Source organism: Pelodiscus sinensis, unplaced genomic scaffold (genome assembly GCF_049634645.1).
Source record: "Pelodiscus sinensis isolate JC-2024 unplaced genomic scaffold, ASM4963464v1 ctg60, whole genome shotgun sequence".
In the NCBI taxonomy this organism is placed as follows: Eukaryota; Metazoa; Chordata; order Testudines; family Trionychidae; genus Pelodiscus; species Pelodiscus sinensis.
Window position 1 is genome coordinate 171,008 of NW_027466001.1, and position 27,554 is coordinate 198,561.

Consider the following 27,554-nt stretch of genomic DNA (forward strand, 5'->3'; position numbering starts at 1 on the left):
AAAGATACCTTTTTGTCCCTCACTGCTTCTTTTACATGGTGGTTAAGCCACGGTGACTCTTTTTTAGGTCTCTTGCTATGCTTTTTAATTTGGGGTATACATTTAAGTTGGGCCTCTATTATGGTGTCTTTAAAAAGTTTCCATGCAGCTTGCAGGGACTTTGCTCTAGTCACTGTGCCTTTTAATTTCTGTTTAACTAACCTCCTCATTTTTGTGTAATTCCCCTTTTTGAAATTAAATGCCAGGGTGCTGGACTGCTGAGGTGTTCTTCCCACCACAGGAATGTTGAATGTTATTATATTATGGTCACTATTCGCAAGCGGTCCGGTAACGGTTATATCCTGGACCTGATCCTGCACTCCACTCAGGACTAAATCGAGAATTGCCTCTCCCCTTGTGGGTTCCTGCACCAGCTGCTCCAAGAAGCAGTCATTTAAGCCATTGAGAAATTTTATCTCCGCTTCTCTTCCTGAGGTGACATGTATCCAGTCAATATGGGGGTAATTAAAATCCCCCATTATTATAGAGTTCTTTATTTTGGTAGCCTCTCTAATCTCCCTCAGCATTTCAATGTCAGTATCGCTGTCCTGGTCAGGTGGTCGGTAATATATCCCTACTGCTAATTTCTTATTATTGGAGCATGGAATTACTATCCATAGCGATTCTATTGAACATGTTGATTCACTTAATATTTTTATTTCATTTGATTCTACATTATCTTTCACATACAGTGCCACTCTGCCACCCACCCAGCCTGCTCTATCCTTTCTATATATTTTATATCCCGGTATGATTGTGTCCCACAGATTTTCCTCATTCCACCAGGTTTCAGTGACGCCTATTATGTCAATCTCCTCATTTAATACGAGGTTCTCTAGTTCACCCATCTTATTAGTCAGACTCCTAGCATTTGTGTACAAGAACTTTAGAAATTTGCCACTGGTTATTTGTCTGCCCTTCCCTGACGCATTGGATTCCTTTGTATGCAGTTGTTTGTCTGCTCGGGCCCATGGTTTGCCCTCTCCCCTCCTCTCTTTCTGACTACAGCTTAGAGATTCTCTATCAATGGATTCTCCTCTAAGAGAAGTCTCCTTCCGATTGACGTGCATCTCCGCACCAATCGGCTTTCCCCCATCTCTTAGTTTAAAAACTGCTCTACGGCCTTATTAATGTTTAGTGCCAGCAGTCTCGTTCCACCCTGGTTTAGGTGGAGCCCATTCTTCCTGTATAGGCTCCCCCTCTCCCCAAAGTGTCCCCAGTTCCTAATAAAGCCAAACCCCTCTTCCCTACACCATCGTCTCATCCACGCATTGAGACTCTGAAGCTCTGTCTGCCTGCGTGGAACTGGAAGCATTTCCAAGAATGCCACCATAGAGGTCCTGGATTTCAGTCTCTTTCCTAGCAGCCTAAATTTGGCCTCCAGGACATCTCTCCTACCCTTCCCTACGTCATTGGTACCTACATGTACCACGACCACCGGCTCCTCCCCAGCACTACACATAAGTCTATCTAGATGCCTCGAGAGATCCGCAACCTTCGCACCAGGCAGGCAAGTGACCATACGGTTCTCCTGGTCATCACAAACTCAGCTATCTATGTTTCTAACGATCGAATCACCAACTACTAACACCTGCCTCTTCCGAAGTGGTATTCCCTCGCTCTCAGAGGTATCCTCAGTGTGAGAGGATACCGCAACATCCTCTGGGAGGAGGGTCCCAACAACGGGATGGTTTCCCTCTGCTCCCATTGAATGCTCTGTTCCCTTGAGACTTTCATCCTCCTTAAGAGCACTGGGGCTCTCAGACTGGAGGTGGGACAGTACTACAGTGTCCCGGAAAGTCTCATCAACATATCTCTCTACCTCCCTTAACTCCTCCAGTTCAGCCACCCTGTCCTCCAAAGCCCGAACTCAGTCTCTGAGGGTCAGGAGCTCCTTGCAATGAGTGCACACATACGCCACCCGCCCACAGGGCAGGTAATCATACATGTTACACTCGACGCAATAAACAGGATAGCCCCCACTCTGCTGCTGGGCTTCTGTCTCCATTTTTTTAATGAATAAGTTAAAGTGTAAACAGGGATTCTGTTTAAACCTCTGGAATATAGATTATTCTAAGAGTTGTTTTAAAGAAGGTCACAAGTGCCCTCTAAACTCCCTCTCCAAACTCTCCTGTTAGCTGTTCCTGGTCGCGCTCTCCCTGGTCGCTGAGTCACAGGCTTATATAACTCTGGTAGCCCCTCTCCCTGACTGAGGCTCAGCCAATTAACAGAGGCTTCTAGATTTCAAACCTTTTAGAAGCTCCTTCAAACAGACAAACCAAACAAACAAACAAACAATCCAGACAAACACAAGCTCAGAACACTGCAAATAACTCCCCACACACAAACACACACTCCAGACAGCCACTTACCACAAGGGTCCTGTTTTTAGTCCTCTTTTACCTGGAGAACTCCCTCTCCAAACTCTCCTGTTAGCTGTTCCTGGTCACTGAGTCACAGGCTTATATAGCTCTGGTAGCCCCTCCCCCTGACTGAGGCTCAGCCAATTAACAGAGGCTTCTAGATTTCAAACCTTTTAGAAGCTCCTTCAAACAGACAAACCAAACAAACAATCCAGACAAACACAAGCTCAGCACACTGCAAATAACTCCCCCCCACACAAACACACACTCCAGACAGCCACTTACCACAAGGGTCCCGTTTTTAGTCCTCTTTTACCTGGAGATTTCCCTCTCCAAACTCTCCTGTTAGCTGTTCCTGGTCGCATAACTTAGTCCGCATCTATGCAGCAGGCAATTATTTCGAAATCGTGTCAAATACTGTCAAGCTGGAGGACTTCTTACTCCGATTCCTGTAATTCACATTGTTTGAGGAGTAAGGGAAGTCACAGGAAAAGTGCTCTATTTCAGAATAAATGCTGTATGGATGCTCCTTATTTTGAAATGATACAATTGACGTCACTCAATTTGCATAGCTTATTTCAACTTAAACCCTGCAGTGTAGATGCACCCTTACATTCTATTGTAATACTCTGTGGACAAAATAGACTTTGTGAGGGAATATCTGAAAAAATAGTAGTTCACTACCTAGCACTAGCATGGTGAAACGTATGTAGCAAAGTTATGAAATTCCCCCCATAGGGTGAGGGGCAAAAGCACCCCAAGTTCTCTTCCCCTACTCAGCTCTCTCTCACCTATGCGAAGCAAACAGCTTCTGGACTCTAGAAGCAGCTCCTGACCTGAGAGTTTGGGTGGCAATCTTACTGGAATCTGTGGGAAGGGATTGCAAGAGCCTAGTTAAGTTTAGAAAATATTTTCTCTTTATTTTTTAATAACCCATTTCTTTAATACCTCATTATTTTTACCCATTTAAAACCACTCTCTTCAGTCCACTTTGGTCTATTTCATGGTCATAGCACCTTAAAATTAGTCAGTTTCACTAAGGCAGGCCAGAGGGAGTCTGTACAGAACTCTGCCATCAGAGGACTCACAATCTTTCCTGGCAAACCAAGGAATACATTCTCCTATGTGTAATCCTAGCTCAAAACTCGATAAATCAGTGCAGCTCCATTTCAATGTCATTCCTACTATTGATCCATCTGGTACCTTGGGTCTTCACTCATGTACCAAACACATCAGTGAGTGGGGGTACAATACTTGTTTTAGCTGAAATGGGTGGTTGCCTTATTACTAGAGCCCTGCAAATCCACAGAACCTACTTTATATCTGTGGGTAGCTGCCTCCGTGAATGTAGGTGCAGATACTCATGACTAATTTTCCAGCTGTGGATACAAAATTTTGTACCTGCACAGGGCTCTACTTATTCCCGACACTATTGAACCTGTACTGCGATAGCACAGACTCCTGACTCTAGTCCCTTACCCACAGACTCACTCTTAAGTGCCCAGAATTCCTCAGGCAGCAACAAAGATTTTAATATTTGCTAGCATGACTTGCTAGGACTTTTGAGGGCATGTTCTGCATCACTTTGCAATGCTACTACATGGCACTTTCAACTCACTTTGCCCCTTTTGCTCCACCACATTGCGGGCACATTGTACTGTACAGAGGCCCAGGCAGGCCACACAATAGCTTTAGTTCACAGACTCCAGAAATTTTGTAAATCACATCCTTCAAGAATTCTTTTGGAAACAGAATGAAGGAATGCATAATAGCCAACCCTTGCAAGTACTTACATGCATCACCCATAATTTTGGAGGCCTATTCGTTTAGAGGCCCTTTTGCGTGTTCTGCTGCACTCAGATTACAGTTTCTCAAAATAAAATCACCAAATCCCAGCTACATGCCTACGTTTTTGCAGATTTTGACTAAGATTGGATTTCAAGTTACAGTGCCCATGAGTAACAAATAGATTGTAAGGCCAGAAGGGACTAGGACAACCTAGTCTGACCTCCTGTATAGCACAGACCATATAACTACCCCAAAAATAATTCCCAGACTAGAGCAGACATTTTAGAAAAATGTCCAATTTTGAGTTAAAAATTGCCTGTGACGGAGAATCCATCTGAAGCCTGGTACATGGCTCCAATGGTAAGTGACCCTTGATATTTCTGGTCTGAATATGCCTAGTGTAACTTTGGATTATACTATTCCTTTCTCTACTAGACTGAATATTTGCTAGTCATTTGCCACTCCCAGGATTTGTTCCCCAAATAGGTACTTGTGTACTGACAGGACAACAGGTGATTGATTGTGTGATGGCCAGAAATGTTATATTGAATCACACAGGTCCATCAGTCACAGCTGTTTAGTATCCCCCCTTGTCATTTCCAGCTGCACTTTTGCAGTGATAGGCATTTGGTGCAGATGAATGAGCATTAATCAGGTATCTATCCTGAGCTAAGCTTCAGTGAACATAATTTTAAACTTTAACCACTCAAAGGTTAGTGGTTGCCATACACTACGGGTGCGTAGATCCTTTTGTGCAAAAACTTGCCAGCTGTCTACACTGGCCGCTTGATTTTGCGCAAGAGCACTGACGTTCTACTGTCTGAAATCAGTGCTTCTTGCACAAATGCTTTGATGCTCCTGTTCGGGAAAAAGCCCTCTTGCGGAAATGCTTTTGTGCAAAAGGGCCAGTGTAGACAGGCAGCTAAGACGTTTTGCACAAAAGCAGGCTAAACATAAAAAAGCCCTAGTGGACACTTGACGGCTTCGTAGCCTCAATCAGCTCCCGGACTTCCTGGTAACCCGAGCCCCCTTAAAGCAGATGCAGGCTGCTGAGGTCACAAGGCAGGAGCCCTTCTCTGACCTCTGGCCAGAGGTCTGCCACGTGGCCCCTGCTGTCCAGCAGACACCCCCAAGCACAATGGCAGCTCCAGGTGGGGATCAGCCACCTGCACCCCCAGAACAGGAGGCCCCCAGGGCCAGAAAAAGAAGGGCCCCATCCTGGTCCTCGGGGGAGCTGGAAGCCCTCCTGGACCTCTGGCAGGAGGAGGAGGCCCTGCACGGGACCCGCTCCCGGCGCCGGAACGCGGAGATCTTTGCCCACATGGCCCAGGCACTCACCCAGCAGGGTCATCCAGCAAGTCCAGGCTAAAATAAAGGAGCTGCGCCTGGGCTACGTCTGGGCCAGTGAGGGCCAGAGGGCAGGAACCGACACCTGTCCCCATTACCAAGAGCTCCACACCATCCTGGGCCGGCCAACACCACAGGCACCAGACGTCCTCGTGGACAGCAGCATGCACCCCCTCCCCCCCATCACCAGGACCACCGAGGCGGGGGAAGGAGACATCAGCAGTGCGTCAGAGGACGAGGCCAGCACTGCCACCCTGCAGGCCCCCTCCGGCAGCCCTGATGTGTCTCGTGCATCCTCGGAGGCCGGGGAAGGATCCACTGGTGAGCGTTGCACTTTGCACTCACAAGGGCGGGAGGGGGGGAAGCCAGGCACCGAGAGGGGGGAGGGGAAGAGCATGTCACTCAGGCCACGTGAGCTACATGCTGTGTAGCATTAGGCAGTAAGCAGCACGTGCAACCACGTGCAGCCTGGTGACTGGGCAAGATGTGGCCACGGCAGGCAGCTGCCGGGCACGCCTGGTACCGTGCTGCTCTCTCACATCTGGCAGGACCAGGGGGTAATGGTGGATGCCAGCTGAAACCAGCCAGGGCACCAGGGACTCAGGCCAGAGCCCGCACCTCTGCAAGGGTGCAGCACACTGTCCCATGCCTGGCTGTGAGGCACAGCCAGCTGTTCCTGGGAATACTGCAGCGACACAGGCCTGTGAGCATGGCCCCCACTGAGCTCCTCGCCTGCTCCCGGTGCCTTGGCTGGCTCCCCAAGGGAAGTCCCCACTGTGGCCACATATGTCCCTGGGCTACGTGTGTGAGGGCTAACAAGAGGGGGAGGGAGGGAAGTACTCGGGCCAGCCCTAGGGCCGCGAGTTTTGCTGCAAGGATGGTACACTCCCCAGTCACCCCTGGTTCCATCCAGGAGACATCCCATACGATGGGGATCTGAGAGCTCAGACCACATCTGCCAGATGTGCCCCCAGGCACTGTGTGGGGATTCATCTCGCTCCCTGTCAAACACCATTGATTAGCCCAAAGCCTCACAGCCTCCACCAGCAGGGAGTTCCACAGGTTAACACAACACACACGCCCTCCCACCCTCCACGGGGCCAGGACACAGACCAGTGGTTACAATACATGGAGGAGGACCCTACTCCAGAGGCAGTCCTGTATGCAAACATACAACACGGGGGGAGGGGGGTAACCGAGTGGGCCCAAGCCACACTACTGTGGTGTCACCTGGGCTCAGGGGTGGAGGGCATGAGGAGTGGGGACAGTGGCCGGGCTGCCTGACTGACCTGTCCTTTCTTCTGTTCCCTGCAGCGGGACCAAGCACAAGCCGGGGACCCTCTAGTCCTGCAGCAGCAGCACCCCCCCCAGCCGCCCAACCACCGAGGCAGCGGCTCCGTCTCCAGGACCAGCTCCTTTGGCACCATGTGCAGGCCATGAAGCATGTCAAGGCAGCCATCACTCGGCGTGTGGAGATGGACCTGCAGTGGCTCCAGGAGGCCTGGGGCACCTTCCAGGCCCAGTGCATCTGCATGGCGGATTCAATCGCCACCCTCACCGCTCACATTGGCCATGCCATCCATTATGGCATGGCCTTGCCCCATGCCCCCGCCATCCCTCCCCTAGCACTGCCCCTGCCCCCCTCCCTGTGCAGCCTGCCCCCCATGTGCAGGTTCGTCCCTGCAGGAGTGGTTGCAGGGGCCACCCCTCCCAGTTCAAGGTCTCCACCCCCTCTTCCCCTTGTAAATAAAAAAATACAAGTTTTTTCTGTTCAAAACAAAACTGTGTTTGGTGTTTATTGGGAGGGGAGAGGGGAGGGGAGGGAGTTGTGAAGGGAGACTGAGGTGACCCTACTATAGGGCCTGCGTGAACATGTCCATCAGGGCCTCCCGGATGCGCACCCCATCCTGGTGCGCCTGGCGGATGGCATCTGTGGGGGGCTGTTCATAGGCCTGGCCCTCGGCTGCCATCCACGTGAGGAGGAAGGCCTCCCCACTCTGCTCCACAAGATTGTGGAGCACGCAGCCACTACCTCCGTGGCATTCTGCTGACCCATCTTAAGACGGGTGAGCAAACACCAGAAGCGGGCTTTCAAGCAGCCAAAGGCGCACTCCATGTGATTATGAGCCCGATTGAGGCGGTCGTTGAACCGGGCCTGGTTCTGGTCCGGCTGCCCTGTGTAGGGCCGCATTAGCCAGGGCAGCAGAGGGAAAGCCGTGTCCCCGACGACGTATATGGGCATAGGCACATCCCTGACAGAAAACTCCCGCCGGGGGAAGTAGGTGTCCGACTCCAGCCTGCGAAACAGGCCGGAGTTGCGTAGCATGAAGAAGTCATGTGCCCTGCCGGACCAGCCCGCATAAACATCTAGGAAGCGGCCACGGTGGTCCACGAGGGCCTGGAGTACGATCGAGAAGTACCCCTTCCTGTTCATAAAATGGGCTGCTCAATGCTCTGGGGCCCGGATGGAGATGTGGGTTGCATCCAGGGCTCCACCACAGTTAGGGAACCCGAGGGCAGCGAAGCTGGCCACGGTAGCATCCACGTTGCGCAGGTGGATGACTCTTGGGAACAGGACATCGTTGATGGCGTGGACAACCTGTAGAAGGGTGCAGAGAAACACAGGGGAACGCATCACAAGGCAGGGTGCGTGTACGCTCCCTTAGGCCCCCCCCGTGATGTCCTCTGTGTTCACACACACACACCCACCCACCCACCCAGGGCCCCCTCGCCCCACGGTCTCCCCCCCCAGCAGGCTTGTGCAAGGGAGGGACAGCCCAAACCCCTGGGTGACCCAGCCTAGAATCTTGGCTGCCCCTGGCCATGGAGTGCAACATCCTCCCCCTACCCTACTCTCCACTCCCCCTGGGACTTACCTCCATCACGACGACACCGATGGCGGATCTGCCCACCCCGAACTGGTGTGCCACCGATCGGTAGCTGTCCGGGGTGGCCAGCTTCCAAAGTGCGATGGTGACCCTCTTGTTGACGGGGATGGGTGCCCACAGCTGGGTGGTGGCTCTCTGGAGCGCAGGGGTGAGCCAGGCACACAGCTCCAGGAATGTCCGCTTTCACATGCGGAAGTTCCGGAACCATTGCTGGTCGTCCCATTGCCCCAGGACCAGCCAGCCCCACCAGACCGTACTGGTGTCCAGTCTCCTCAGTGGCCTCTCCACGCTAGGGTGGGGATGCCATGGCCTCCCTGGTGAGGGAGTCCAAAGTGATCTGTGCCTCCAGGTCCTGGAACAGGAGGGCAGCAGCCTGGACCACCTGCTGCAGGTACTCCAAAATGGCCGGCAGGGGCCAGAGCAGGTACATGGCCACCCCTGGCTCCATGGCAGAAAAAACAAGGAAGAGGAGAGGAAAAAAAAAAAAAACAAGCAAAAGCACTAAGTGACAAAAGGCAGTGGTGACCAAAAAGGCAGAGGGCACCCACCAAAACTGCTACGGCTGACAGTCCCTGCAAGAGGTCCTGTAGCACGCAGCAGGGGAGGAACGGGTGTCCAGGGAGATCCCTTTAACCACGTGTCTCAAAGGAGCTCCAGCTCCTGGAAAGGGCTAGTGCCCTTTTGCCCTCTTCAAAATGGTTCTGGGCTTCTGCTTTTGTGCAAAAGCATCCCGCCAATGTAGACGCGCTTTTGCGCAAAAGTGCATCATTATAATGATAACTCCAGGACCAATCTAGATGCGCTTTTGCAGAAATACTTTTAACGGAAAAACTTTTTTGTTAAAAGTATTTCCGCAAAATCATGCCAGTCTAGACGTAGCCCACCTGAGGTATATGTGTTAGACTTTATAGACTTTAAGGTCAGAAGGGACCATTATGATCATCTAGTCTGACCCCCTGCACAGTGCAGGCCACAGATTCTCACCCACTCACTGCTAGAATAATCCTCTCACCTATATCTCAGATATTGAAGCCTTCAAATACTTTGAAGACCCCAAGATGCAGAAAATCCTCCAGCTGTGATCTGTACCCCATGCTACATATGAAAGCAAAAAACCTCCAGGGCCTCTGCCAATCTACCCTGGAGGAAAATTCCTTCCCGACCCCAAATATGGCCATCAGCTAAACCCTGAGCATGTGGGCAAGACTCACCAGCCAGACACCCAGAAAATTCTCTATAGTAACTCCTATCATCCCTCCATTGACCTGTTTACCACTGATAATGAATGGTCAATCAGTTACCAAGATCATGTTATCTCATCAAACCATCCCCATCATAAACCCATCTAGTTTAATCTTGAAGCCAGATAGGTCTTTTGCCCCCACTACTTCCCTTGGAAGGCCGTTCCAGAACCTCACTCCTCTAATGGTTAGAAACCTTTGTCTAATCTCAAGTCTAAACTTCCTACTAGCCAGCTTATATCCATTTATTCTTGTGTCCACATTGGTATTAAGCTTAAATAATTCCTCTCCCTCCCTGGTATTTATCCCTCTAATATATTTAAAGAGAACAATCATGTCCCCCCTCAGCCTTCTTTTGGTCAAGGTAAACAAGCCAAGCTCCTTGAGTCTCCTTTCATAAGACAGGTTTTCCATTCCTCGGATCATCCTAGTGGCCCTTCTTTGTACCTGTTCCAGTTTGAATTCATTCTTCTTAAACATGGGAGACCAGAACTGCACACAGTATTCCAAATGAGTTCTCCCCAATGCCTTGTATAACGGCACTACCACCTCCTTATCCCTACTGGAAATACCTCGCTTAATACATCCCAAGACCGTATTAGCCTTTTTCATGGCCATGTCACAATGGTGGCTCATAGTCATCCTCTAATCAATCAGGACTCCGAGGTCCTTCTCCTCCTCCATTACTTCCAACTAATGCGTCCCCAGATTATAACTAAAATTCTTGTTATTAATCCCTAAATGCATAACCTTACACTTCTCACTATTAAATTTCATCCTATTGCTATCACTCCAATTTACAAAGTCATCCAGATCTTTCTGTATGCTATCCCGATCCTTTTCTGAATTGGCAATACCTCCCAACTTTGTGTCATCCACAAATTTTATCAGGACACTTCCACTTTTGGTGCCAAGGTCAGCGATAAAAAGATTAAATAAAATTGGCCCCAAAACTGATTCCTGAGGAACTCCGCTAGTAACCTTCCTCCAACCTGACAGTTCACCTTTCAATATTACCCACTTTAGTCTCCCCTTTAACCAGTTACTTATCCACCTCTCAACTTTCGTATTAATCTCTATCTTTTCCAATTTAACCAATAATTCCCCATGTGGTACTGTATCCAATGCCTTACTAAAGTCGAGGTAGAATAGATCCACTGCATTTCCTTTATCTAAAAAATCTGTTACTTTCTCAAAAAAGGAGGTCAGGTTGGTTTGGCACGATCTACCTTTTATAAAACCATGTTGTAATTTGTCCCAATTGCCATTAGCCTCAATGTCTCTAACTGCTTTCTCCTTCAAAATTTTTTCCAAGATCTTGCATACTACAGATGTCAAACTAACAGGCCAGGCCTATAGTTACCCGGGTTGCTTTTTTTCCCTTTCTTAAAAATAGGAACTATATTAGCAATTCTCCAATCAAATGGTACAACCCCAGAGTTTAGAGATCATTAGCAAAATTTTTTAATTAGACTTGCAATTTCATGTGCCAGTTCCTTTAATATTCTTGGATGAAGATTATCTGGGCCCCCCAATTTACTCCCATTAAGCTGTTCAAGTTTGGCTTTTACCTCGGATATGGTAATATCTACCTCCATATCCTTATTCCCATTTTTTAATATTACCATTATCCCTAAGCTCTTCATTAGCCTCATTAAAGACTGAAAAAGTATTTGTTTAGATATTGGGCCATTCCTAGATTATCCTTAACCTCCACTCCATCCTTAGTAATTAGTAGTCCTACTTTTTTTTTTTTTTCCTATTTATATGGCTATAAAACCTTTTACTATTGGTTTTAATTCTCTTTGCAAGGTCCAACTCTACCTGACTTTTAGCCTGTCTCACTTTGTCCCTACATGCTCTAACCTCAATAAGGTAGCTTTCTTATTGTTGACCAACTAAGTTCATTAGCTGCTTAGCTGTGTACATAAAGTTGGTAGAATCTGTGAACCTCAAAAAAGGCGGGTTTTTCTTTTTAAGGTGAGGCATTGGCTGCCTCTCCAAAATTACCTTAAATGTGGATCACTAAGTCGTCAAGCATTGCCAGGAGGTATACCAGGTTTCAAGGCAATCTTTATTCATCATAACCAATAAGAGACAAAACCTAGCTTTATAATTCAAGAATTAATATTATAACTCTGATGTAATCATCCGTGTAGAAAAGATACATTACAGAACTGTTTCAGTCATAAGTTTGTGATGGATGCATTTGATTAAGTTCTAAGAAAGATCCTGAGCCAGCTTCCTCCAGTTTCTCTCATACACTTGTTAAAAAAAGTCTCCCAATTAGTCTGCTCCCGCTTTTTTCTCCTTCCCATTTTAACTTTTAAAAATATCAGTGGCTGGAGGACAATTAAAACAGATGGGAATCCCTGGGCATAAAGAGCATTTCACCTGCTTCTGAGTACAGCAGCAAGGGATTATGCATGCATTGATCCGAGGAACACAGAGCAGCAGCAGATGCTTAAAAACTTTTCATAGCTCTTGATAACCAGACAAAAACTAGCTATTTTCTCTAATGGTACAATGATTGCAAAGCATAAGGCCAGCATGTACATCCCAAGAAGCATTCAGGAATCTAGGATCCTAGTCTTTAAAGCAAATGCAGCACTGAGCTTCTGCATGACATCTGCATGGCTCAGACCACAATGTTCTTTTTTAGTAGTCCCATAGTTTTCTTTCACATATTTTGCAAATGGTGTTAGCAGTGCTCTAGCAGGAGTACCATCCTTCCGTGTTGGTTGGCACAGGACCAAAGGTCCCTTACAGTATGCACAAACAAAGCGTTCTGTGTCCAGTGACTTGGAATGGCGCCCAATCCTAAAACAAAAAGTCAATTTAATGCCTGAGCCTGGAGATACCTTGGAATAATCACTTAAAGGTGCAAATTGTTCACTTTCAGACTAAGTGTACTTAACAGTACAGCGTTATTTCAAAATACCTGATTTCAAAATAGTTAATTTGAAATAAGATATTTTTAAATAACGCGCACACAAAATCCATTTCAAAATAGCATTTTGCTATTTCGAAATAGCGCGTCCACACTGAGTGGCCTCTGAATTGCATTTAAGGCTGGCTGGAACCAGTTCCGGCAGGGCACCAGGTCAGGACTTACTGTGAGGAGCTGCTACCTGAGGCTATCTGAGGCCTGTGCTTAAAGGGACTCTCCCCCCCCCACCAGCCAGTTCTCAGGTTTCCCTGCTTTCTTGTCTTCCTCAATGAGGAACAGCAAAGCATTTGTCTCTGTGTGCTCTGGTTGCCCTCACTCCGGACACCACAGCACTCTGCAATATGGAGCCAGAGCTGCTCCTGGGCACTCTGGTGCTTCTACTGGATGCGTTGCTGCAAGCCTGGCTGCACTTTCTGCAGGCTGCCATCCGGGATGTTGATCGGGGAGCTGTCAGTATCCAGGAGGCCCTGTGGGAGAGCTTCCATCCTGAGGAGCACTAAAAGACTCCCTAGTCTGCCCCACTGGGGGCTTGTGCCTCATTCCTCCCTCACGTCCTTCCACTTACCCCTCCCTAACCCCCCTTCCTGATGTCAAATAAAATACATGTATTTTCAGAGTGGTAGAAATGTAGCCGTGTTAGTCTGGTGTAGCTGAAACAAAATACAGGTCTATGTAGCACTTTAAAGACTAACAAGATGGTTTATTAGATGATGAGCTTTCGTGGGCCAGACCCACTTCCTCAGATCAAATAATGGAAGAAAATAGTCACAACCATATATACCAAAGGATACAATTTAAAAAAAATGAACACACATGAAAAGAACAAATCACATTACAGAACAGAAGGGGGATGTGGGGGGGGGGGGGGAGGGGAGAAGGAGGTGAATGCCAGTGAGTTAATGATATTAGAGGTGGGGAAGGGGAGATGTCTGTGAGTTAATAGAATTAGAGGTGATAATGGGGGAAGCTATCTTTGTAATGGGTAAGATAGCTGGGGTCTTTGTTAAGTCCCGTGCGGAGAGTGTCGAATTTTAGCATGAATGTCAGTTCAGAGGATTCCCTTTCAAGTGCAGATTTGAATGTCTTCTGAAGTAGGATGCAGGTTAGCAGGTCATTCAGACAGTGTCCTTTCTGGTTGAAATGACAAGCAACTGTTTTTTCTTTGTGATCCTGTCTAATGTCTGTTTTGTGGGCACTGATTCTTTGGCGAAGTGTCTGAGACGTTTGTCCAATGTACATAGCAGACGGACACTTTCGGCATATGATAGCATAGATTATATTTCTGGAGGCGCAGGAATATGTATTCTTGATCTTATAACTCACTCTTATTCCTCAACTCCCGTCCCCTTTTACCCCTTCTCTACTTACTCTACATCGATGACATCTTTATGATCTGGATGCATGGCCAAGAAACACTGGAGACATTCCACAGAGATTTCAACAACCTACACCCCACCATTAACCTCAGCCTGGACCATTCCACACGAGAGATCCATTTCCTGGACACCACAGTACAAATCAACAATGGAAAATTAGACACCACCCTCTACAGAAAACCCACTGACTCATACAGTTACCTACATGCTTCCAGCTCCCATCCAGAACACACCATACGATCCATCATCTATAGCCAAGCCCTTTGATACAACCGCATCTGCTCTAATCCCACAGAGACCAGAAACTTCAGGATCTCTACCAAGCATTTATAAACCTCAACTACCCACCCGAAGAAATAAAAAAGCAAATTGAAAGAGCCAAACGAATACCTAGAAACCATCTACTACAAGACAGACCCAAGAAAACCAACAATAGAACACCACTTGTCATCACCTACAGCTCCCAACTTAAACCTGTCCAACACATTATCAATAGATTACAGCCTATACTGGAACAGGACACTAAACTCCAAGAAGTTCTGGAAGACAGACCCATAGTCTCCTATAAACAACCACCTAACCTCAAGATGATTCTTACCAACAACCACAGGACATACCACACTAATACCAACCCTGGTACTTTCCCTTGCAACAAACCCCGCTGCCAGCTTTGCCCACATATTCACTCTGCTGACACCATTACTGGGCCTAACCAAGTGAGTTATAAGATCAAGAATACATATTCCTGCGCCTCCAGAAATATAATCTATGCTATCATGTGTCGAAAGTGTCCGTCTGCTATGTACATTGGACAAACGTCTCAGACACTTCGCCAAAGAATCAATGCCCACAAAACAGACATTAGACAGGATCACAAAGAAAAAACAGTTGCTTGTCATTTCAACCAGAAAGGACACTGTCTGAATGACCTGCTAACCTGCATCCTACTTCAGAAGACATTCAAATCTGCACTTGAAAGGGAATCCTCTGAACTGGCATTCATGCTAAAATTCGACACTCTCCACACGGGACTTAACAAAGACCCCAGCTATCTTACCCATTACAAAGATAGCTTCCCCCATTATCACCTCTAATTCTATTAACTCACAGACATCTCCCCTTCCCCACCTCTAATATCATTAACTCACTGGCATTCACCTCCTTCCCCCCCCCCCCCCACATCCCCCTTCTGTTCTGTAATGTGATTTGTCCTTTTCATGTGTGTTCATTTTTTTTAAATTGTATCCTTTGGTATATATGGTTGTGACTATTTTCTTCCATTATTTGATCTGAGGAAGTGGGTTTGGCCCACGAAAGCTCATCATCTAATAAACCATCTTGTTAGTCTTTAAAGTGCTACATAGACCTGTATTTTGTTTCATGTATTTTCATGAACACAAACTCTCTTTATTTAACAAAACTGGGGAGGACGGGGATGAAACTCTGGTGAGACTGGGGAAAGGAGAAGAGAGGGTGGGAGAGGGGAGGGGGAAACCTGGGAGGAGGGAGCTAGAAGGGGGAAGCAAGGGGAAGAAAGGAGAGAGGAAGCTCAGGGTTGGGGCTCTCGCCAGACCAACTTGATTTTCGTGTGAACCTGCTCTTGAGTTCGCATGTGGCCTTTGGTGGCCAGGCTGGCAGCTATCCTGCAATAGATGGCCGTGGTCCTCCATCTAGTGTGGAGATCATGGACTTTGGGGGCATCCCCCCAAACCTGAATAAGGTCCATGATCTCCACCCTGGACCAGGAAGGCGCCTGCCTTCTCTGGGCCCTGGCAGGCTCCTGGGAGCTGGCAGACTACTCCTGGGGAGCAGTGGAGGGCTGGCTGCCAGTGGTTTGCTGGCTCATGTTTTGGGGCCACTGGATCAGGGCAGTGACTGCTGGCTCTGGGCTGGCAGGCTTGGAGCTGGCACAGGCACTGTGGCCAAAGTCTACCCCTTTAAGGGCTCCAGGGAGTGGGGGAGGGAAAGGAGAGTTCTTGGTTGAGGCCAGAGTGGCCACCCTGGGAAGGTGGGAGGCCCCCTATTTCGAAATAAGTGTCTACACAGCACTTATTTCAAAATAGCTATTTCGAATTTGGCATTATTCCTTGTAGAATGAGGTTTACCAAATTCGAAATAAGCACTCCGCTATATCGAATTAATTTTGAAATAGTGGTTTGGCTGTATAGACGCTAGGAAAGGTATTTTGAAATAAGGGCTATTATTTCAAAATAACTTTTCTGTGTAGACATATCCTTATTGATTTATACCCATGATGTAGTCTCTGTTCAGTGCTCATATTTTCCTGGATGCCAAAAAACCTAGATATCCCTTATCCAGATGCCAAGAAGGAGCCTTCAGTTTCTTCCTGATAACTTCTACAGTGTTATATGACGGTAATACAAAGTTTAACAGCACATTACAATATATGGAAGCGGAAAAGTTCAGTTGAATACCAAAAAACCAAGGTTACTTACCTGTAACTGTTGTTCTTTGAGATGTGTTGCTCATGTCCATTCAACTGAGGTGCGCCCGCGCAGTGTGCAGAGTTTCCAGAGCAGTTTTTCCCCTAGTGGTACCCGTTGGGCCGGCAGGTCACCCCCCTGGAGTGGCGCTGTTATAGCGGAGCATAAGTACCCCTGCCGGCCCTCCCCCCCCCTCAGTTCCTTCTTGCCAGAGACTCAGAAGTAGGGGAGGCGGGGGGGGGGGGGGGAGGGAATCGAATGGATACAAGCAATACATCTTGAAGAACAACAGTTACAGGTAAAATAGTGATAGAGATGCAGCCGTGTTAGTCTGGTCTAGCTGAAACAAAAGACAGGACTATGCAGCACTTTAAAGACTAACAAGATGGTTTATTAGGTGATGAGCGTTCGTGGGCCAGACCCACTTCCTCAACACCTAATAAAGCATCTTGTTAGTCTTTAAAGTGCTCCATAGTCCTGTCTTTTGTTTCAAAAGTTATAGGTAAGTAACCTTGTTTTTTAGTTTGAGTGGTTGTTCATGTCCATTCGAATGAGGTGACGTCCAAGCTATACCACTGGAGGCGGGGTCGGAGCCACCTCTTAGCGAAAACAGAGCACGGACATGGGTACGTAACCAAGAACCAAAACTTTAATTGAGAACGCAACCAGCAGAACATAGTACAGGAACTCAGGAGAGGTATGTACAGCGGATAAATAATACAGCAATCTGCCTCCTTTTTTTTTTTTTTTTTTTAAACAGAATGGAACCTAACACAGTGGAACCCAACGTGGCATCCTCCCTCGCCTGTTGGGTGAGCATGTAATGCTCTCTGAACGTATGAATGGAGGACGATGTGGCCGCTCTACAGATCTCAAGTATCGGGACTTAGGCCCCAAAGGCCACGGATGAAGCATGTGCCCTAGTGGAATGTGCTGACACTTGGGGCGGCTCCCTGTGCACCAAAGCATAGCATTCCCGAATACAAGAGGAGATCCATACCAACAATCTTTGGGCCAACACTGGCAGCCCTTTCACTCGTTCAGCATAGGCAATAAACAATTGTGATGACCTACAAAAGGGTTTTGTTCTATCTATATAAAACGCCAAGGTCCTCTTTGCATCCAGGGAATGCAACGCCTGCTCCTTAGGGGAGCAGTGTGGTTTGGGAAAGAAAACCAGGAAGTATGTGTCCTGGGACATGTGTAAGGCCAACACCACCTTCCGGAGACATGCTGTGTGGGGGCGCAGCCTCACCTTATCTGGTGAAAAAACCAAGTATGGTGGCTCCACTGTCAGGGCACGCAGCCCCAGTAGGGTGCCGGGGCTGGTGCCTGGAGTGGCGGCACCTGGGCCGGAAGCAGCATCGTTGGAGGCTGGAGCAGTGCCGGTGCGGTGCCACCGGTGGTCATGGGGCAGATGTCGGCGCTCCCCGCGCCAACCCGGACTGGCTTCGCACGCCTGGTGCCAGCAGCAACAGTTGGTCTCTCGACTCTACCGGTGCTGGCCACATGCCTGGAAGCAGGGACTTCTTTGGTGACCCTGAATCCTCCGTTGCCGAAGTCAAGGACCTCTCAGAGGAAATGGTAGACGGAGGTGAAGCTGTCAGCTCGATCAACTCTTGAGCAGCCTCAAAGGTCTCTGGTGTGGAAGGGCGATGGGTCGGGACCGACACCGGGCTTCTAGCCCTATGTGAGGCCGTCTCCCTATGCCGGTTCCTATCACCATGCATTTTCTGGCCAGGCGACCTCCCTCTGGAGACTAGATTTCTTTGGTGCTGGGGACTGGGAATGGTGCCACAGTGCCGACCTCCTCAGTGCCGCGGTATGGGGCAGGGTGGAATGGGTGTCCCGAACTGATGCCGGTGTGCTACACACCAAAGCTTCCCCTGAAGGCACGGGTTGAAGCGCCGATTCCATCAGGAGCCCCTTTAAGTGGGAATCATGCTCCCTCTTGGTGTGAGGCTTAAACCCCCTGCAGATTTTACAGGAATCAGTGAGATGAGACTCCCCCAGGCACTTGAGGAATTCGTGGTGGGGGTTTCCTTCCAGCATAGGCTTAGCACAAGATTTGAAGCCCTACGGGCCTGGCATCCCCGCCCCCGAGGGGGTGGGGAAAGTGAAAAGTCTTATCAACTAAGCTCTTAACAACTACTTAAAACACTACTAACAATAAGAACTGCCAACGGGCAAGAGAGAATAGCTGGGATCTGCACAAGGCAGCAAGCTCCAACGGTCACGGGCAGTAAGGAGGAACTGAGGAGGGGGAGGGCCGGCAGGGGTACTTATGCTCTGCTATAGCGGCACCACTCCAGGGGGCAACCTGCTGGCCCGAAGGGTACTGCTGGGGAAAAAATGCTCCGGGAACTGTGCACATGGTGCACGCACGCCTCATTCGAATGGACATGAGCAACCACTTGAAGAAGAACTCATACTTCAGTGATATTCATTTTAATTTTTAGTTCAATAAAACCACCTATTTTTTTAAGATTACATGAAGCTGTGCAGAACTTCAATCAACCACACTGAAGTGATGCAGAAGCTGGGGGGCCTGCCATAGAATTTAATTTGCTGTGGAGTCAAGAGAATTTTGACTGGGCAAAAAGCGGGTATGGAAGAAAATCGAGTCATCCAGTACTATTTCTTCACAAGCACAGCACTGTTCCCCACAATACTTTTTCTAGATCTCTGCTCAATTTTCAAACATCCAAGTAGTCCCACCAGCTCTGTACCACTTACAATGGGATAAGCAAAGGTTTAGACAATCTCAATGAGCAGCTTAGTTTTTCTATTTGTGTTTCAAATAAGTTTCTTGGTAAAAGGTGAGCTCAGAGTACCACAGCTCCTGCATTACACTCCCAATAGCAAAGTAGGGAGAGATCCAAATAGTCTCATAATATGAACATTGAGTTTAATGTTTATCTTGTTTCCTTAATATTGTTCCACTATTACTTTCTCTATGTAAAAAGCATTATAAGCCTGGTCTACACTTCCATGGACCATCAATGTAAGTTACACAACTTCAGTTATGTTAATAATTTAGCTGAAGTTGATGTACTTAAGATCCACTTACCACAGTGTGGCAGACACTTTCCCATTGACTCTGCTTATACTTCTCGCTCTTGCTAAGCACTGGAGTTGACAGGAGAGTGCTCAGTAGTCTATTTATTTTTTATATATTATATACAATAAATCAACCTGTCGATCTGGTGGGTAAACATGCCCCTAGTTACTGAAGAGAAAATAAGGAATCAAGATTGGAAAGGTAGGTGTGTCCCTCAGAAGATCAAAGGGGTCAGAAATATTGAAAACTCTGAGTATCCCAGAAGAAAACCTTTTGTTCCATGTGGAACACCAGCTATTAAGGGTTGGGGCTATCAGGGACTCAGTGTGCTTACAGGATGGAGACTGAGCAAGCAGTTTAATTATTATAAAATAGATTGAGGGTTTTAAGGGACAGCTGCAGTGTGTTGTGCATGAGTCTCCGACATCAAAAGGGCTGGGCTGGGGTGGGGATCCTTGCCTAGAGCAAGTCATGTCATTTGCTCACTCTGTTCTGGGCTTTATGCAGAAATCAAGGTGACATTATCTGTCTTGTGTTTTGCAGAAGGTATGACTAGATTATCAGTGAAACACTTGAAGAGGAGGAAGGTGATCAGGAACAGTCAACATGGATTCACCAAGGGTAAGTCATGCCTGACTAACCTAATTACCTTCTATGATGAGATAATAGGCTCTGTGGATAAGGGGAAAGCAAAGGATGTGATATCAAAAGTTTTGCTAAAGTCAAGATATATGATCTCCCATAGTATTCTTGCCAACAAGTTAAAGTATGGATTGGATGAATGGACTATACAGAGAATAGAAAGCTGGCTAGATCATCAGGCTCAACACAATGTGATCCATGATGCATGTCCAGCTGGCAGCTAATATACAGTGAAGTGTCGCAGGAATTGATTCTGGGGCGTTTTGTTCAACTTAGATTTTCAGAAAGTTTTTGAAAAAGCGGCTCACCAAAAGTCTCTGGAGAAAGGGGTAAATGGTGTCAAAATTTGCAGATGATACTAAACTGCTCAAGATGGCAAAATCCAAAGCAGACTCTGAAGAGCTTCAAAAGGATCTCAAAAAGTAGGTGAAAGGAAAACAAAATGACAAATGAATTTTACAATGCAAAGTAATACACATTGGAAAACATAATCCCAATTGTAAATACAAGATGATGGGGACTAAATTAGCTATTACCATTCAAGAGAAAGATCTTGAAGTCACTGTGAAGAGTTCTCTGAAAACATCCACGCAATGTGCAGCAGCAGTCAGAAAAAGCAAACAATGTTTGAAATAATTAAAAAAAGGGTTAGATAATAAAACAGAGATATCTTGATGCCTCTATAAATTCATGCTATGCTCACATCATGAATACTGAATGCAGATGTGGTTGTCTCATCTCAAAAAAGATATCTTGGTACTGGAAAGATATCGTGTCAACCTGCAGTCTGAGCCGGCCCCGAACTGTGTGGCCGAGGCACTGCTGAGAAGCCTCAACCCCAGTGCTGCCTCCTCCCACTGCAGCCTAACCTGCTGCAGGAAGGAGGGAGCGCTCTCCAGCGGCTACAGGGGGTGGGAGTAGGGGCAAGGCTGAGCTCCATCCCCTGTGCTGCTGCAGCACATGTGCCACAGCTTGCCGACCCTGAATTAGGGAGTGGGGCTTGGAACTGCCTCACGGGCTGGATTAGAGTCCTAGGGGGCCGGATCCGGCCCACTGAGCAGCTTTTTCCCCACCCCTGCATTAACAGGAGTTTTGTGAGCAAGACATGAGAAGTCATTGTTCCACTCTAGTCTGCACTGATCAGGCCTCAACTGGAGTATTGTATCCAGTTCTGGGCACCACATTTCAGGAAAGACGTGGAGAAATTGGAGAACATCTAGAAAAGAGCAACAAAAATGATGAAATATATAGAAAACATAAACCATGAGAGAAGATTCAAAGAATTGGATTCGTTTAGTTTGGAAAAGACTAAAAGAGGAAACATGGTAACTGCTTTCAAGTACTTACATGTTGCTACAAGGACGAGGTAGAAATTTTTTTCTCCTTAATCTCTCATGATAGAGCAAGAAGCAATGGGCTTAAATTGCAGCAAGAGAGGTTTAGGTTGGAGATTAGGAAAAACTTCCTGTCATGGTGGTTAAGTCCTCGAATAAATTGCCTAGGGAGGTTGTGGAACCTCCATCATTGGAGACATTTAAGAACAAATTAGACTGATGGTGGTCAGGAATGGTCTAGATGGTGCTTTGTACAGCTGTGAAAGCAGGGGACTGATTTGATGTCTTGAGGTCTGTGACGGGGTGGGGCCCGCCTACCCCCCCGAAACGGGCCCACCCCGCACTGATCCGGCGGTTGCCCTCTCGCTGCTGGGGGCCGCCCGACGCGAACTACGCGCGTGCCGGCTGTGTAGCGCGGCCGCGCGTCTGGTGAGCGGCAGGGCAGGAGACGTTGCTAGGCAACGTCAGACGCAGTGCGTCAGGAAAATGGTGGCCGGCAATGACGTCAGGGGAGGAGGAGGAGCTGGACGAGGTGGGGAGGATACAAGAGGGGAGAAGCAGGGCAAACAGGGAGGAGGGGAGAGGGAGTAGGCAAAAAAGCACGGGAAGCATAGGGAGACGTAGGTGGGGTGGAAGTAGCCCAGGGCAGGGCGAGGAGCCGGCGCACTGGCGGGTTTCGGGGGCGGACCCCCCCTGGTGGGACAGATCCCCAGTGATACTGTCCTTAGGGCCCTGGGCTGGGGTCTGGGAGCGAGGGTGGGCCCAGACCCCCCACCCCACATATCCCGGCGGAATAGACGTGTGGACTGTGGACAATTAAGCACTCGGGAACGGGGCAAGGTAGCACAAGGAAGAGGGGGTGGGACTTGAACCCCCACAAGGTCCCTTCCAGTTGTAAGATGGAAGAACTCCATTCAGTGATACAGGCTGGGCACCAACTGTCTAAATCAGCAGGAGGAGGACCACCTGGGGATTACTGTGGATGAGAAGCCTGATATGAGTTAACAGTGTGCCCTTATTGCCCTGAAGGCTAATGGCAAACTGGGCTTCATTAATAGGAGCATTGCCAGCAGATTTAGAGAAGTGATTATTCCCCTTTATTTGGCACTGGTGAGGCCACATCTCGAGTACTGTGTCGTTTTGGGCCCCCCACCACAGAAAAGATGTGGACACATTGGAGAAAGTCCAACAGAGGGCAACAAAAATGATTAGGGAGCTTGATCACATGACTTATAAGCAGAGGCTGAGGGAACTGCTCTTCCTTAGTTTTGCAGAAGAGAAGAGTGAGGGGGGATTTTATAGCAGCCTTCAATTACCTGACAGGGGGAGGCTGTTCTCAGTGGTGACAGATAACAGAAAAAGGAGCAATGGTGTCCTCTAGGTTGGATATTAGGGAAAAACTATTTCACTAGCAGGATGGTGAAGCACCGGAATGGATTACCTAGAGAGGTGATGGAATCTCCAGGTTTTTAAGGCCTGGCTTGAAAAAGCCCTGACTTGGATGATTTAGTTGGGGTTGGTCCTGCTTTGAGCAAGAGGTTGGACTTGATGACCTCCTGAGGTCTCTTCCAACTCTAATTTTCTATGATTACATGTCTTTTTCTGGCCTTGAAAGTTATGAATTTTTCAAATCCTCACTGATTTCCAGACTGCTCACCAAAAAGAACTTGCCTCTTAACTATCTTTTCTCAACTAAGCCATTAAAAAGAGAACAAGCAGGGGGGAGGCAGGTTTGTCATAAGTATAATTGCATATGGGTGCAGGAGGGAAATGCTGCCTGGAAGCCAGTATCAAGAGGATCAGTCTGGGATTCTTTATGGGATTAGAAAAGGGAAGATAAAGCAATAAAAAGAATGCTCAGTTCATGGAGGTGAGACCTTTAATTCTCAAAGTGCTTTAAGAATTAAAAGGTCTAATTTTAATTTAAAGTTAAAGTTAACATTTGAGCAAAGGCAAGTAAATAGTACTCACGTGGTTTTGCACAGAGAACACTGATAAGTGAACTTGTATTTAATCTCATAGTTGTGGCACTGTGTCACCACTGGCAACTCTGGATGAACCACAGTTGATTTCTTAGCATAGAATCTCCAAAACTGTCCATGGCCATCTCGAATTCCATTGATTACCCACGTGGCTGCATGGCAAATCTCATGGATCAATGTGTCTCGAAGCCGGTCTTGGAGGAAGGCAAGAGAGAAGATAAATTAAGTACATTGCCATTAAAAAGTCAGGTTTCCCATCCTTCATTGGCAGGGCCCTACCAAATTCATGGTTCACTTAGGTGAATTTTACAGTCATGGGTCTTCAGTTGGTGGAGGCTCCCAGAAGTGGAGTAGTTGCAATCTCCCCTGTGCTACTGTGAAGGACCCAAACAGGGGCTCCTAACTGCTAGTTAATGTCAGGGTGAGTGATGGATTAATGCATGGGTCCAGACAACTTAAAAAAGGGTGTCTCAGCTTCAGCAGGAGCCATGAGGTGGAAGCTCAGAGCCCTAGCAGGCACTGTGTGGGCTAAAGCCCTGAGATCAGGTGCTCTGAGTCCCAGCAGAAGCCACGGACGCTGAAGCCTCAAGCCTGGGTACCCCACATCCCAACTGGAGTTACAGAGAGGAAGAGGCTGGAAGCATGGAGCTCAGTCAGGAGCTGGGGTGGGGGGAGCAAAAGCCCCAAGGGCAAGCATCTCCTCTGAATCCAGGAATGAGCTGAGTGAGGTGTAATCCCTGAGTTCCAGCTAGAGACCAGGCATCCTCCAGCCCCGGCAGGAGGTGCTAGGCGGGAACAGCATCAAGGGGGAAGAAGAGAGAAGGGTGAAGAGCCCAGGCTTTGAGTCTGAGCAAAGCCCATGAGCCCTGAGCTCTGGCAGGAACTGCAAGGGATGGAGGGGCCAGCAGCAGCAATCCTAGAATTCAGGTTTCCTGAATTCAAGCAGGAGCCACTGGGAGCAGGGGACAGACAAAAACCCCAGAGCTTGAGTGCCCAAAGCTCTGGCAGGAACCAGAGAGAAAGTGTGTGGAGGGGAAGCAAATCAGAGCTCAGGCTTCCTGAGTTACAGTGGAGGGAGGGAACAGGAGCCCTAAGTGCCCAGAGCCCCAGCAGGAACTGTAGAGCAAAGGGAAGCAGCGGCAGCAATCCCACCATCTGGAGTCTCAAACCCAGGCAAGCATCACTGGGGGAGTCCCAAGGGTTCCCAGCCCCTGCGGGGGAGGAGGTGGGTGGGCAGAGAGGAGCAGCAGCCTGGAGTCACAGCAGAAGCTGTGGAAGGCAGCAGCCCACAGTCTAGGGTCCCTGAGCCAGTTCAGGAGCCTGAAGCCCAGCTCTGAGGCTGCTGTGGGTTTGATCTCCCTCCAATAACAGATGAGCAGGGGAAGGATAAGTCCTGTCTCTCTCCAGACTGACTGATTCCTGGGAGATCATATTTCAAGGGGCAAGATTAATGTCACAGTGTGACATTTTATACAGCCATGAAATTGGTAAGGCCCTATTCCTTGGCTTTATTATTGTAAAAGCTACCACCTGGACAGTACAAGTGCAAGCTTCCCCATACAATGCCACTCTTCTGGCCCAAGTGTGATAAGGTAATTTCATTTCCATATATTCAGGGTGTCTAAGGAGACTAACTGTAATGAGAATCACTTGTGTTGTAATCTCCCTGTTTTTAAAAACACATTAAATACAGGAGCCAACAAATATCTGTCAGATGACAAATTTTGGTTGCTACTGATTCTAACATAGCAGCCTATTGGTATTTCACTTTTCTATCAGCAATTCTGATCAGGCTTGTCATCCTTACAACATCTGACCCACTGTTGTCATGATATATTCCTAGAAGGTGGCATAGAATATATTACTGGAAAACTAATAGCTCACTGATCATTATTTTTTGTACGCAATATATTATGCATGGGGGATTCTGTGCCACTGCACAATGCAGTGTTTTGCAGAAAGAACGGTTACTTACCTCGCAACTGTTGTTCTTCAAGATGTGTTGCTCATGTCCATTCCATGTGAGTGTGCATGCGCAGCGTGCACGTGTCGTCGGAAATTTTTCCCTTAGCAGTACCTGTTGGGCCAGCAGGGGAGCCCCCTACAGTGGCACCACTATACCAGCCAATATATACCCTTGCTGGCCCTCCACCCCTCGGTTCCTTCTTATTGGACCACTAGGAAGAAGGGGAGGCAGGCGGGATTTGGAATGGACACGAGCAACACATCTCGAAGAACAGCAGCTATGAGGTAAACATCCGTTCTTTCTTCTCTGAGTGATTGCTCGTGTCCACTCCATGTACATGACTCCAAAGGAGAAACCCCAGGAGGTGGTGTCAGAATTTTATCCTTCCACTGATTGGAGGACAGCCCTGCCCAAGGCAGCATTCTCTCTTGCCTGATGTACCAGTGCATAGCAATTGGCAAAGATGTGGACAGAGGACCACATGGTGGCTCTGCAGATGTTCGGGATCGAGACCTGAGCTACAAAGGCTGCAGAGAAGGCTTGAGTTCTGGTAGAGTGGAACCCCGCCCAGCCCGTAGCACTCGCTAATACAAGCCATGATCCAGGAGAAGATCCTTTGCGCAAAAACTGGCTGGCTTTTCGACCGCTCTGCAATGGCAACTAAGACCTGAGGCAACCTACAGACGGGCTTCGTTCTCTCTAAATAAAAGGCATCCTGACATCCCAAGTGTGCAATGCCTGTTCCTTACCCAATGTGCGTGGCTTGGGGTACAAAACTGTCAGGAAAACGTACTCCGACATATGGAAGTTAGACAGCACCTTCGGAAAGAAGGTGGGGTGGGGGTGCAATCTGACATTGTCCTTGAAGAAATCTGTATAAGGAGGGTCCGAGATAAGGGCCCTTAGCTCGGATACACACCTGGCCGACATGATAGCCACCGGAAAGGATACCTTATAGGACAGGTGCAGCAATGAGCACGTTGCCAGGGTACAAAGGGAGGTCCCATATGTTTAGACAGGACCAGGTTGAGGTCCCACTGGGGTACAGGTTGCTGAATGTGCAGGTAAAGCCTGTCCAGGCCCTTCAAAAATCTGTTCACCATTGCGTCTGCAAAGAGGGTCTTACCCCTAGCACTCGCATGGAAAGCGGAGATAGCCACTAGGTGAACCTTATCTGAGAAGGAGGCCACTCCCTGCTGCTTAAGATCCAGAAGGTAGTCCAGGACCAGTGGGACTGGGGCAACCATAGCGATATCACCCTCTGGATAGTTCAGACATAGAAGCGCTTCCACTTGGCCAGGTATGTAGCCCTAGAAGACGGTTTCCTACTCCCCAGCAGTACCTCTTGCGCCCAAGCCAAACACTGAAGCTCCACTGCTGTCAGCCACAGAGCTTCCATGCCATAAGGTGCAGGGACTGCACGTCTGAGTGGCGAAGCCTGCTGAAGTTCTGCGTGATCAGGTCGGAGACCAGCAGGAGAGCGACTGGCCTCTCGCACGACAGGTTCAGGAGGGTCGAGAACCAGTGCTGTCTGGGCCATGCAGACACAATAGCAAGCAGGGAAGCCCTGAATTTCTGCACCCACAGCAACATTTGGTGGACCAGCAGGAATGCATAGAGTAGACCCCCAGGATAGGAGATAAGTAACTCAACTCCCAGAGAGCCCCTCCCCAGCCCCATGAGAGAACAGAACCTTGAGCACTACCTGTTCTGACGGGTAGCGAACATGTCCCGAAGGGGAAACCCCCTCTAAGGGACCACTCATGGCCAGAGAAAGACCTGCTCAGCGAGTCCACCAAAGTGTTCTGGGACCCTGGGAGATAGGAGGCCAACAGGTGAATATCTGCCCAGATACAGAGATCTCACAGGTGAAGGGCCTTCCGACACAGATGAGAGCAGACCCTTGCCATATAATATATGAGACCGCCAACATATTGGTCAGATAGGATGAGAACTGACCTGCCCGAGTGGAGGGAGGAAGACAGCATGGCGAGGCAGACTGCCCGCAGCTCCCTGACATCGATGTGCAGGGAGAGGTAGTCCCGGGACCACATACCTTTTATCTGCATGTCTCCAAGGTGGGCCCCCAAACTGGTGTCTGATGCATCCATCATAAGCCGGAGGGTAAGTAGA

The 27,554-nt window shown here is 48.3% G+C and overlaps 1 protein-coding gene across 1 annotated transcript in view; it reads right to left on the minus strand.

Moving 5' to 3' along the window:
- Positions 1-7,342: 7,342 nt before the first annotated feature.
- LOC102445263 (germ cell nuclear acidic protein) overlaps positions 7,343-27,554 on the minus strand; it is an 85,955-nt gene continuing 65,743 nt past the window's right edge. Inside the window, exons 10-11 of the mRNA XM_075917998.1 lie at positions 23,445-23,649; positions 7,343-12,486 (exon numbers count right to left, since the gene is read on the minus strand). Coding sequence (XP_075774113.1) covers positions 12,237-12,486; positions 23,445-23,649 — 455 coding nt within the window. The 3' untranslated portion in view covers positions 7,343-12,236. The remainder of the gene's footprint in view (positions 12,487-23,444; positions 23,650-27,554) is intronic.